Below are 14,192 nucleotides of genomic sequence, written 5' to 3'. Positions count from 1 at the left end.
CAAATTACACAGAAGTTATATGGGTGAGTAAACGATCGTATTTTATGCCAGAAATGAGGTCCAGGTTGTAAAAAAAAACAGTAGCTCCCCTTTAACACCAGGTGTGAACGAGGCTAATGTGGCTTCACTCCTGAATAGAATGGGCAATGCATCGCATATCTGAGCGCTGATTGTGTATTACAGGAGTGTACAACAATATGTTTGGTATCCTCATTGACTTTTAAAATGACAATCATTTGTTATTTGTTGTTGATGGTTGCAATCTGTGTGTATCTAATCGTTTTTTGGGGTTTTTTTGTGAAACAGGCCTCCGGTATGCGCTGAATTCCTGGAACGAAAAACGCGCCTCGATGCAAGTTACACAGAGATGTAGTAACAGCGCGCTGCTTAATGGTTAGCCATGTGTAGCCTTGTGCTGCCAGAAGAAGACACCGATTTGGTACAGTCAACACTGCTTTGCATCAGAGTCAACATTCTTTGTAGATCCAGGCACCGAGCAGCACATTGACCTTCGCTATCTTCCTGACACTCGGGCCCATGACCCCCGCTGCTCAGATTGTCAGTTGTTGCTCATCCCGTCCACTTCCTCGTGATTCTCTTAAAATTTCTCTGCCGTTGCAAGCTGGTAAAGTGCAACGCGTATCACATCTGTTCCACAGAGCTTCTTTAGCAACCTCCAAATTCTAAGCTCCCAAGGTGATGACATCTGGGTATTTTTATTTTATTTTTTTCCCAGGAAAAGTAAACAGGAAAGTATGACCGCCAAAGCAGCTACAGATTCACTGATGACCGTTGGGTAGTTCATCCGTTGAAAAGATAGCTATTTGGCAGTGATACTGGATTCAGGCTCTACAAACATACCTAACTGCCTGAAACGCTGCATCCAAATCAACTTTAATCTGAGCGTCTGGTTTCCAGATGCGAGCCAGAAACGGTCCCGCAGCATTAACCAAGGAGTTCTCAGGAGCTATTACTTTATCTTTCAGAGGCGTCTCAGCCTGAGACGACGTGGCGTGAGAGATTTGCCCAAACAGTTCAATCAAACAAGTCGTGGCTGAGATTCTGTCTTCTCGGCTCGTGGATCGTTTTCGTCAGCGTCTTAAGAGGCAGCCAAGTTAGGACATATCAGTCCTGACGTCTACAGGCCACAAAGAACAAATGGGAGCGAAGGTGTGCCCTGATGTTAGCAGACTTGACAGAAAGTTGCTCAGACTTGATTAAAATGATTCATGGCAGGGTCGGATGGAGATGGGTCATAGGAAACAGTCAATAGAGAATGTATAATATTGGTTACATGATCTGAGATCTAAGTATGTATGACTGTTTTTATGCCCCCCTTCTCCCCCGGACATCCCTTTTAATCATCAGTTAGATGGGCCCGTACATGCAGCTCAAGGCTGAAAACTTTTCATCTGTAAACGTTAAAGTTATTTTAACCTTGTAGAGTCAAGGTTTGTCTGACCAAACAGGGTGATTTGACAAACATTAAAGCTTGGACACTAAATGACTGGGCCCCAAAAGTGACCACAGCCACAAGATCCTGAAAATATCAGATAAGACTTCTGTTCAAATATCATCAAACTGAACTGTAATGTAATGTAACACTTACTTTCACTTAGATTAAGGTAGTTTTTCCTTCTGTTTTTGTTCCCAACTAATAATGATGGATCAGACAAATGTGGTCAAGACACAACTCTCTCTTCTCAGTCTGGTCTCCGTGAAGGAGCAGGGGGGAGTTTAACAGAGTTAAGTGTGTGTGTTATGTGAGGGGGGGCATTGCTTTAGCCTACACAACACAAACCCTCGCGTCACATGCCCCTCCAGTTCCCATAGCAACATGAACAGGGGGTATCGTCATGTGAGGCGTTTGCTGCTCCAGATCTGTTTTCTTTTTTCTTTTCGCGCACTTGCCTCTTTTGCTCTTTTGAATCATTTCCACAGCACTCAGGGCTCTGCGTAGTGATCTAAAACTTCCCTGAATTAAATAAGAGCCTGGGTTCAGTCCGAGAATGTCATAGTTTGGCTCGGTAAAGTTGTCATACGCGACCACATATTCCCAAATTAGAAGTACAGACCGCAGATTTATTAAAGTACCTCCCGGTATGGCGCAACACGCTCCGCTGCGGCAAAATAAACACAGAAATAATCAGATTTGGCGTTTTTCCATCACCTCAGTGAGTCGTAAAATTCGAGTAAAATGTGCCAATAAGAGTGGCAAAAGTATTAGGTGCGCTTCTGTTTTTTAAAATAACAAATAGAAAATGACACGACTAGTTAAAATGGCACTTACCTCATTGGTTGTAGTCTACTCAGAACCGTCCCAGTGAGAGAGAGGCGGGGTCCTGTCATTACAACAAGTGTATGGAGGTGCCCGAGAGGCATATATCTCTTCGTGAAAAGTCTGAGGGTGCTCTTGGCATCACTGGGAAGAAGAAAGTACGCGGCTCCCGACTTTTACGCACCGCGGGTCTGTGGATGTGAACAGGACCTAGAGATAACTGGAAAACCCAAATTGATCTGTAAAAATGAGTAATGCAACCAACCGAACCATTCACCCGAGCTGCACTGGCAGCCCTCCATTCGCCATCGAGATCATCCTCGGTGAGTACAACGGGTTTTCGGGTCGGGCTGTTGAACTGCTGCCACCAATCCGCCCCAAGTTCTGTCCATGATGAGCTTCTCTGTGGCACCCTAGGAATTTGGATTTGTGTTAAATGTTCTACTGCTCTACAGCCGTGTGCCCAGCGACCTAACGTCGGCCATGGGAAATGATTTTACCCCGATGCCATTCAGTGGCCTTCTTAATTCTTCATTGACAGAAGTCCCCATAGAAAGTGGTTGCACGCATTGTTGGACGCAGGCAGGCGATCTCTAGCAAATTAAGGTGGATGCTCCCTCTTTTCTTTAGGACTAAGACTCTAAAGCTCTGGTCCACTGACTCCAGTTTAAGGTGATGAAAGCAAGTAAATATAGGGCGAGATTAATTCAAACCGTCAGACAAATGTGTTTGCGCATATAGGGGATCTCGTGTCTTAAAGCTTTTCAGCAAAACTAATCCATTAATCCACTTCTCTTGGGTGGTGGTGTGATTACTGTAAATCCATATTTACGGCTCTGACTCATGCTGGATTAGCCCATTGGCTTAACTTTTTAATTTAAATAAAATAGCCAGGAGTGGGGTATCATTTTAATTCATGTCAGTTTCATTATGAGTTGTTCTCAAGTTCAGTGTCAGCACAACAGTTTGTACACAGTCGCAGGGGTCTGTAGTTCTGAACTGAACTTGTTCCCCAGTCACGCTCCAGCCTGCTGCTGCCTTAGCAACAGACTGCAGGATCAGCTGATCACAGGGATGGGAAGCCAGCCAGTGCATGGGGCTGGATCTCTTGCTCCGCTTGCTCTTGCTGATGGACTGAATGGTCTCTTGAGTCACAGCTTTCATTCGTGTGCCGCCAACACTTCCTACAAGTCTTGTCTTGATTTAAGGATGGGGCCAGACATTAAGCAACATAACCATATGGGTTGGTTTAAAACTCTGAATGATGTTTCATATTTTATTTTAATCCGTGCCATATGGACATCCTAATGAACTGAGTTGCTTCATCCGCTGCGTCCGTTTCTTCTTTCCTCTGGTAGCTTGAGTAGAAACTTACCATTTCAACACCAATGTCCCTCAATCAAATGCTGCTGCTGCTGCTGCTGCTTCCATTTAATTTAGCCTAAATCCTGGGTCCACATCTGCGACCTGTTCCGAGATCTTGAAAGGTCTGGACCTAATCATCACCATCATCAAAAAGACACACTGCGTTCGGCAGTCCAGGAAAACATGACTGAACGTCTGAACTATGTGTGGGCCCTCCGTCGTCTGGAGGATGGGGGGAATCGGGCCGCAGCTTGGAGAGTTTTGGAGGGTGGACGTTGAGTGCACGCGCCATTAGCCGCCCAAAACAACCCTGTCCATTTTCTCCACCAGCTGGTGATAGTAAACAGCTACTTTAGTCGGTGTGTACCGTGGTAGGTCTGAAAGTTCTCAATTTTTGTAGTTTTCTCTTCGTTAAGGCAAGCAAGAATGGTTAAAACCCCTGCCCGTGTGTGATTTGTTTCCAGAAAAGTACATTTTTCCACATTTTAATTAGAAATCAGAAGCTGACTCTTCAGCAAATCCCAGTTAAACTAATCTTTTTTACACTTCCTGACATTTAATTCCAGGAAATACCCGTGGCTTACGTCTTTATGTTAATACTCTGTGTTATAGTGGAGAGCGTGAACTATTTGTTTCATTAGATCAGAGGATATTTATATCCAAAAATCTTTGGATAAATATCCAAAAACCAGCTTTTCTGGTTTTTGCTATTACTCTGGGGCTGATTTCCATTTTTCACATGAATGTATGTTTATATTTAGAAGACAAGATTTGCCTAGGTACGTACTGAATGGTACGTCAGCTGCATGCCACTTTGTGTTTGCACCTGCGTATTGTTGTTTGCACAGATGAATGTCCTGCCTTTAAGGCATCTGGAAATTCCTCCCCAGATGAATCAGGCTGAGTTTGAAGGTAGAAGTTGACATCCACTACATCATGGGTGTAATTTCACCGTCTGGATCAGTTTCCCCATGTTAGATGTCAGGTGGCTAAGATCCGAACTAATTGGGAGACAGTTTAAGCAGGACAAATTCACTGTCACTGTAAGAAACACATCAGAAAAAAGTGTCAAATGTCAACAGGAATTCTCAAAAATGGAAACATCTGGGAGAATGTTTTGCTGACCACCAGCAATGGCCTTCCAGGGAATACATGACGTACATGGAAGCCTACTCGCAATTACGGGTAACGTGCTGAAATCATTTGCGCAGCCCTTCTTCCCTTTGTTTTGTTCCGTCGAAAGCGAGACTGCAGCTTTTGTCACCGTCGAAAACATTTGCCTGAGCGGTAATTGAGATGTCTGGGGGGCCACTTGTCTGATGCCAGCCTCTTAAGGTATTTCCTGTGCTAGCTCTGTCAGCTACTTTCTCGCAACGCCATGGTAAGTAATTTCCACCTCCGGAATCGCTCACCAGGTTACGAGAAATGCAACTGGTGCCGTTCTGCTTTGTATCATTGTTTCCATTACTTGGAGGTAAACCATTGTTTTGGTGACTCAAAGCTGCTGGGTATAGTCTGAATAGAATACAGGGCAGTGTTCATTATGACAGCCACCAACAACTCCGGCCGAAAAGCTTTTTGTCGTTTACATTTTAGTGTTTTTATCTTTAATTTTTTTTACTTTTAATTATTACATTTTGTCAAACTGCAAGTGACAACATTCATTTTGACAGTTATTTTATATGTCGTCTTCAGACAAAGTAGCAATCGTGAATTTTTCTCACTTTAAACCATTTTAATTAAGCTTAAAGCAAAGATTTGAATCCATGTAACAGGCTGTATCGACACTCCACTCCACTAGATATCAGCCTACTGTGCTGTCCTTGATCATTTATAAGGTTGGAGCATACATTACAGAGAGTTAAAAGAGGTAGCGTGCACAAGAAGGTTTCAGGAACTATATTTCTGCGTGTCAGTCAACAAAGAGCAGCAGAAGGCCGTAACTTCACGTAGTGATATCGGTAACATGTAAAGTACTTATTTAACTTCACAGTTAGCTCACTTGCCGTAATGGAAGTTGATGCGCTGTTTTATTCCCACCTAATTTGTAGCTACAGGGTTTGTTGCAGCTAGCAAGTTTTGGTTTAGGCTACAATTGCCTACCCTCATCTAGTCCAATGACTGGGACGCACATTTTGAAAGACAGTCGGCCCGTACGATGACATCCTTTGTATTGAATGTCCAATATTCAGTCCTGTTTCATTAACAGAAACAGGCACACATTTCATCATAGTTTTCTGCATCAGATCTCAGTTTTAGCTCGTCAGTGTTTATTTACGGGAAAAGGGGTCGTTCCCCAATCATCTTCGATACCAAAATTAACACTGACGCAGAGAAATCAAATGACGGGGTTACAGGATCTGTCCATACTCCCGCTTGTTGTAATTCGTCAGCATGATGTGGCCTTGGTCATTGCGGTTAATCATTTTTCTACTCTGTTTCACTTGGCAAAGTGGCATGTTTGAGCTTCTTCGCGGCCATACCCGTCTCTCATCCTGGCTATCCCCCTGACCACCTGTTGACCTTCTGATTGGTCTGCTGAACATTAACCAGAGGGCTCCGACCCTCTGTTAAGTCCAGAATCCCGCGTTACACGCTGGTTCAATTACCAAAAAAAAAAAAAGACCAACGCATAGATGCCGTAACCTAGTCTGGCTCCTTCTGTCAAAACACCGCCCAAACGCGAGTCGGCGCTGTGTGTTTTTTGCTAGTCGGCTTCATTTTTGTTCTGCTTCCTGCTTCACTTTCAACAATGGCGACTGAAGCTTTTGCCGAAATTTCACCCAAGACGAATCATACAAACGTTTGTATCTCCGAACCTCCTCAGTTAACCTTTCCTCGATGTGTTCCATCTTTATTGATCCAAAACAATCAATTCGAAAATTGCGGAGAGGGAGAAGCAGCCGGAAATGCTAAAGCTACTTGCTACTACCAAGCGTACCAGTCACAGCTCTGGCGGTCTGCGTCGCCGCAACGCGTAGTTACATTTCTGGGGAGATGCACGTCAAGTTACGGCGCTAGGGTCTGCGCAGGCTCTACGTTGTCGCCGTAGCCTCTGCGTCAGCTTAACGCAGAAGTATAAACCGCCTATTAGTCTATAGGTTTTCAGTGATTTACTTTAGGAATGGACGCCAGCGTTGCTGTTGTTTGTCAAACCTTGCAACAGTAACATAGGAAGTCGGAACTTGACATAGGGAGGGTTGGTGGTTAACATTCTGCTGCCAGACACCACAGGACACCCCCATGTCCATTCTCTGATGAGTCACAACTGTTTTGGAGGCACAAAGGAGACCTACACAATATTAGGACATAATGTTATGCCTGATCGGTGTATGTCTAAGCAAGAAATAAGAAATATGTCAAATATACAAAGGATGTGTTAGAAGACACAGGTTGTGTGTATGACTTCCGTTAATGAAATGTAGCTGGACTTATCAGGGTGGATGAGAGTCCATGCGTGCGTGTATGTGATGGGCTACCAGGTTGCTTGTTGCTTTGTTCATTTGATGTACTGTGGTTTAATTGACCGTGAAACACCTGCAACCTATTCATCAACTCGCACTTTGTTAGATTTGACTCCAGAATGGATATGGATATTTCCCTTTGACTTTGATGATCCTCCTCCAGCACGACATTTACTCTTGTATTTTATTTTATCAAAGGATTTCCTTGACATTTGGTGCACGTTCCCGGTTGGCAGAGGGTATATCTTACATTGTGATCGCTTGACTTTTCTTGTATGTAGCAAGCTACACAACCTTAGTAACTTTCAGTGGAACTTCTCAACAACTATTGGTAGATTAGCTGGGAAATTTGGTACACACATTCTGCGAAGTGGTAACCTCTTAGTTTTTCGTTGCCACGCAACAAAACGTAAATTTGTTCAGTAGCTATTTAACTAATGAATGACATTCTCATCAACATCTATGGTACTCTGAGTTTAGGGCAAATTAGAAAATGTCAGCATACTAGTGCTAATAAGTGAGGACATGGCCCTAGAGCCACTAGCATAGCTCCGGGGCCTTTGTTACAACATGTCAGATCCTGAGAAAACACTTTTAGGACAACATACTTTCTTAATAGCAGAATCAAATATCCTATTGAGTTTCAGTTTCTGGCGAACAAACTCTGCAACCACAATCCCAAAAATGTGAAATTTAAATACGTTTGTTGTCATTTCCCCTCTCTCCTTCCAGGTTTGGACATTTTTGGCATCATTTTGTACTCCATCCTCACCTTCATGGCAACTGTGTCCATGCTGGTCTTTATAGAGGAATGCATTTACCTCTATAGGAAAGTGCCTGCCAGAAAGAAGACTATTATCATGTGGGTGAATGGGGCAGCACCGGTAAGAGTACTATTAAGAACACAATCTTCCCACACTTAATGAGTTATTTTGCACATGTTGTAGTCAGATATACTGACATTCCACATCTTTACTTGGTGTATTTATCTCTCTGGTGTACTTATCCCTCTCCAATGTTTTTCAGGTGATTGCCACCATGTCGTGCCTGGCGATGTGGATCCCCAAAGCCACCATGTTTACTGATATGTTCTCTGCGTGGTAGGATTTTTTTTCCTTCCCTTCTCCCTTACTCACCTTTCATATCACACTGGGCCATCTGTTTTTCTTTCATCCGCAGCAGAAGACCACACAATAGAAAAATTGATAGAATTCTAGTTTTACAGAAACCCGCAAATGATGTTGTTCTTCTCGTGCCAAGCTTAACTCTCCCTTATCTGCCAATCACTCCCGTCTCTCACCCCCTTATCTCTGCGTAGCTACTTTTCCATTGTGGTGTTCAAGTTCCTGATCCTGATGCTGGAAGAAGTCGGCGGCGACGAGGCGTTCCTGAGGCGCGCCGGGAAACACAAGCTGAAGATCAGCACGGGGCCTTGTTGCTGCTGCTGCCCCTGCCTGCCGCACGTGGCCATCACACGGTAAATTTTCCCGAGACGTCCAGCAGCGTGTGGTTATCAAAATCAATTCAGCTTTCCTGCTTTTTACTGCCTTCAGAGCTAAACACGGCTCGTGATCAGCTTCTGATGAACACGCAACAGAATTAGATCTTTAGGTTGATAACGGCTTGTTGGACAGCTTCCAATGTAGCACATGAGATTTAGATCTGTGCTCCCATTATTCTTGGCAGAGTGTCTGCGTATGTGTGTTTTGTTGGACTGGAAGAACTTCTGCATGTAAAGAATTGTTCATACAAAAGTTTTTATTCATTGTAACTGTCTGTATGTAAAGGCAGCAGTGGAGAAAAGTAATTTTCCATGGACTGGAAGGGAGTGACAAATCCTTATCTCACATTTACTGAATTTAATATTGTGTAATCCCTGCATTACTGAGGTGGTGACTGAGACATCCTGCAAAGCTGATGGAGTGCAGATTCTGTGCAGCTTCTTTGATCATTTCGTGTGGCTTTAATATTGTTTTTGGACTATTTGAATATTACATAAATTCACAGGGCCACGCGAGTGCATTACTCAATTAGAGAATGCGTCTTTTCTCCGAACACAAGTTGAACACACTCCCGGTCATTGAACTCCGTCGGCGGAGGGCAACGTGCTGTCTGTCATCCCGCATGCCCCTTTCTGGCTGCATAGACAGTGTCCACACAATGTGTCACAGTTAACTAATCGATCTGTGTGATTTAAACATAGCCGGCGGTCACTTATTTTTGTCTTTTGTGTCTCCGGTTGCCTGGTTAATCTACAGAATGTGTATGTCTGCACACTGGCATGCTGCAGATGTGCCTGTTACCAGTGCTATGCTATTCCGTTAACACAAATGCACAGATACCCATTCTAAAACCTTCGTTCTGCTGGCAGCAGTGCTGCTGATAGTCAAGAAAAAACATGCCCAGGTACTTACACTAGGGTATGTTTATAAGAAATCACAAACCGCCTCAGAGTCACTGCCAATGTTGTAGTTGTGCAAGAATGTTCAAACTGTGACCTGCCCGAAGCTAATAAAGATGTGCCTATCCTGCACATTGTTCAAAACATCCTGCAGTATGAGTTTAGGATTAGCCAGTAGGGAATTCTGTACTGTACTTGTGATTTTTGGATGCGTATACAGGTCAAATCATTTTGTGCAATCTACAGCTACCTTAAAGCGGTTTCCTCTGTTCCAACTCCAGGCGGTCTCTCTTCCTGCTCAAGCTGGGCTCCTTCCAGTTTGCTCTCCTGAAGATTGTCTTCACCATCCTCTCCATTGTCCTCTATACAAACAAGAACTTTGACCTCTCGGACGTAAGTTCAAGAAATGCTCAATGGCATATCCCAATGGATGTGGATTGCTAATTGGTGTTTGTGCAACATTCCCAGCTTTGTACAGTTAAAGTACCAGTGTGTATGATTTAGGGTGACCTATTAGCAAAAATGAAATAAAGTACTCATAATTATGTTTCCATTAGTGTATATTCACCTGTAACGACAACTCCTTGCGTTAAAATACTTCTTTGTATTCAGTTGATTGCAATCTGCAACCTCACCACTAGGTGGTACAATATTCTACACGCTGGTCCTTTAAATTCTTTAGAAGCACCTTCTACCCTTGAGCCATTACCATCCCGAATGATACACTGAAATCACATTAACAACACATTCACATGAAATAACCTGAATTTCCGTTGTATGTTCATACAATGACGATAAAGAGTAACGATTAAGTATAAAGTATCAAATGACGTAGCAGGCTAACTTACTAAACTATCTGAGATGGTGAACGTAGGAAACATTGTAGATTGCATGAGCATGTTAGCATATTAGCATGCAGGTGTTAGCATTTATCTCAAGCACCATTGTGAGCTTGTGAGCATCAAAGAGCTGCTTTTGCTGTGGTCTTAGTTGTGTTATTAAACAGGTCTTAAAATGCACATGGCTGCATGTTGCTGCATGACCCAATTTGTAACAGACAGTTGGCACAGCTTCATTCATTTCTTCACTGTGATGGAAACAGTGAATGGCTTTGTTGAGTACCTGAATCCGTACACACACAAATAAAACAAATAATTAATGTAGGATTTCTGCCATTAACATATTTTTTATGGGTTTCTAACAAGTTTATCTTGTCACATACTCCCACAACTCCCTGACTCTACTGTGTGTGTATGTGACTGCGTTTCAGTTGAACATTACCGGAGCTGCAATATGGATCAACCCATTTGTGGGCATCTTGACAATCATAGCTCTGTGGCCCGTAGCAATCATGTTCATGCACTTGAGGACTACCCTGCGAACAATCAAGATCATCCCCAAGTACGCCATGTATCAGGTAAGATACGAAAATTTCCCTGAGACATGGTTACCAGCAACAGCCTGGCTGGCTTTAAGTAAACATTTCTATCAAGATATGAGGTTATGTATTACGGTTTCAAGCATTGTGTTTATCAGGCATAACATTGTGCATGTGTTTGTTTGTGTTGGTAGCTGGTGCTCATCCTGAGCCAGCTCCAGACAGCTATCATCAACATCTTGGCTCTGAATGGAACCATCGGTTGCGCTCCACCTTTCTCCTCCGCAGCCAGAGGATACAGTGAGTCAACATCCGCCTATACGCCCGCTCGTCCATATGTTTGTCCACTCAGTACATGAAGTCTCCTCTGATGCGGTCTCTTTCTCGTCTGACCTCGAGCCCTTTGTCTCCACAGTGCTGAGTCAGCAACTGTTGATCCTGGAGATGTTCATCATCACGCTGGTGACTCGGCTCCTGTATCGGCGACAGTACGATCCTTTACCGGCAGAGGAACAGGACAATGACAATGAAAACACAAAGATGGTCAGAGTGCAGGAGTCTGCGTGAGAACTGAATGAGTGTGTGTGTGTGTGTATGTGTGTGTGTGTGTGTGCCGTTTTTACTTTTCTGCGAGTATCTAATTAGAAAACACTTATATGAATATGATTTAATCTGAATCTGAAATATATGTAAATTCACTTTGTGCTTGTTCACCAACACCGTCCGGGGCTGTTTGTCAGGACTCTCAGGTTACGCGTCGTTCTGTGAAAAAATAAGTACATTCCATGAAAGCTGGGGCTTGTTTAACAGATTTGAACAAGCAAACACTTCTTGGTAATGGAGCCGATGGATTAAAGTGACAAACTCGGACAATACCTTTCAGTTCAACAAAAATCTTTGGTATTATCTGTGGATAAAACTGACTACACCCTTGGCGTCAAAAGCTAGCATCCCTGCCTTTATCAAAAATAACTTACCTCAGCAAAAATGTCCGTCAGTGGGATTCAAATCTATGTTTTGACTGGGCTGTTCTGTAACCCTGCATATCTTCCTTTTTGAGACATTCCTCTGTAGATTTTCCATCTGCTTGAGACTATTATGCTGTTGATTTGTCCACTTCCATTTCAATTTCCTCTTTCTTCAAAATCTCCTTGAATTCCTAGTTGTATCAAGCCAGCTGACCACTTTCTAAGGCGTAGAACATTACATAACATTTCCACCACCGAAGGGCAATTCTCATGAAAAGCTGTCGGTATCAGTCAGTGGATATGGATGCTGTGGCCAAACAACTCTGTCGCTGATTCATCTGTCCGGAGCACATTACTCCAAAAGCTTTGTAGTTTGTCCTAAATTTCTTTTGGGACAGCAGAGGACTTTCTCTGGACACCTGTGTGCTTGTCTCTTCTATTTACAGACACATGAACTTTGACTCCAACAACTGTAAAAGTCATCTGAAGATCCTGTGATTAAAACTGTGGGTTTCTCTGACACATGGTTTTTGGTTCTGATAATCAGAAAGCCTCTAATTTTAGGAATTTGTCATAAATGTGTCATATATGTCCTGGATGTAATGCTGTTGCTGACCTATACATTTTATTAATGGTATCAAAGAGGATCAAGGCGTGAACAATTTCCATGAGCTGTACTTATTTGTTTCACATGGCTGTGTAATTCAGTACTTTACCAATGGAATCAGGGTTGGATAATTGTCTTATATCCACTTCGTGTCCTTTTTTGTCCCTCTGTTTTTTTTTTTTTTAAGAAGCTTGTATTGTAGCATTTTTGTTTTAAAGGTCTGTAATTTCAATATGATTTCACCAGGATGCTAGCTAATCAAAATCGTGAACCTGAAACGAGCAGAGCAGAACTTCCGCTTCCTCTCCTGCTCCTAGAACAAAATCAGGTGAATGCTGGTCTTACACCTGCCTATCTGTCTAAACCTTAGACGTCTATAATGGTGCTCACTTTTTATGACACTAAAAGAAACAAGCAAAGAAAATATCTGGAGTAAATACTTCAGAATGATTCAGAAAATTGCATGAACTCTAAGTACAGGGAAAAGATTCAGACGTTGAGATGCAGTTTTTAACCTAAGCATTTCTTCAGTATTGATTTATTATTGAAGAATAGACTTTATATACATGTTGACTTGCATGCTTGGTGGTAGACACCTTTTGCAATTACACATAGTTACACGTTTTTTTTTTATTAGAAGTCAGAGGAAGATTAATTCATATGAATTTATGCAGGTTTTTCCATTTTTTTAATACCCTGAAACAAGGCTTTAACACTTATTTATATCATTCTTTTTGTCAGGCCTTACTGCATCCACGATGATAAACTGTACATTCTTTGTAACCACCACTGGACCTGTAATATCACTATGTTTAAGTACACTGTCAGCATTTTAAACTGATGAGATTTCAAAAATATTTCAGATTCTTTGTGGTGTCGTTTATTTGAGGTTTTCTATCTAATTACCCTGACAGACTGGATTAACTAGATTTAATTAAAATTAATTAAAAAAATAAGCTTTTAGTCGCTAGGTGGCAGCAGAAACCTAAATCTGGTAGACACCTAATACATTACATGCTTGTTATTACCGTGGCCTTAAAATAGGTCGAATACAAATTGTCTAAATAAAGCTTTTTGCACATTAAACCCTAAAACGATGCAGGAGTGAAATATATAGGCCTGTAGATATATATATGTATATATATGTCATAGATGTAGCGCTGTTTGAGCAGATAAACAAGCTAAGGTAAATGACGTTGACTGACACACCTCCGACCAATTAGGTAAAGGCCGTTTGTCACTTCCTTGTTTTTAGCCAATCAACGCAGAGCATAAACAAGCCTCGGCCAAGTGCGGTTGAGTCCGTTTTCGAATTGACGTTGTGTTCAGAAAAGAGAGACGTCAGACCATCCCAGACGGGCCGGATGTTCGGAGATTAAACCTTCAAAATAAAACATCTAGACGTTATTACACATTATTATACCTTCTCTTGCATTTTTTAAAGGAATGGAAAGATCACATTTACAAGCTGTTTAATGATTTAGAAACTAACCAATTAAAAATGTAATTATAATAATAATATTTTAGTTCGTTTCAAACTTTTTAAGCCTTTTAATCGGATATTAATGTATTATTATTGAACACAGCCTGAATACGTATATAATAATAATAATAATAATAATCTATTATCACAATTGCATCGGAAAAAATGAGAATAGTTAGTTGTTTTAATAAAATGCTTCGTATTGCTAATAAATACTAAATTGTTATTTAACAAAAACATTTATAATT

At 42.0% G+C, this 14,192-nt stretch overlaps 1 protein-coding gene across 1 annotated transcript; it reads left to right on the top strand.

The window, feature by feature from the left end:
- The first annotated feature begins 2,385 nt into the window (after positions 1-2,385).
- Positions 2,386-13,397, top strand: slc51a (solute carrier family 51 member A). The gene is made up of 8 exons (XM_084565759.1): positions 2,386-2,601; positions 7,840-7,991; positions 8,134-8,207; positions 8,426-8,584; positions 9,790-9,901; positions 10,779-10,925; positions 11,081-11,186; positions 11,302-13,397. The coding sequence occupies exons 1-8, from the start codon at positions 2,526-2,528 to the stop codon at positions 11,451-11,453; spliced, it is 978 nt and encodes a 325-aa protein (XP_084421885.1). The 5' UTR covers positions 2,386-2,525; the 3' UTR covers positions 11,454-13,397.
- Positions 13,398-14,192: the final 795 nt, after the last annotated feature.

The sequence above is a fragment of the Chelon labrosus genome, assembly GCF_963514085.1.
Source record: "Chelon labrosus genome assembly, chromosome: 18".
NCBI lineage: Eukaryota > Metazoa > Chordata > Actinopteri > Mugiliformes > Mugilidae > Chelon > Chelon labrosus.
This window is presented reverse-complemented; position numbering and strand designations above follow the sequence as displayed.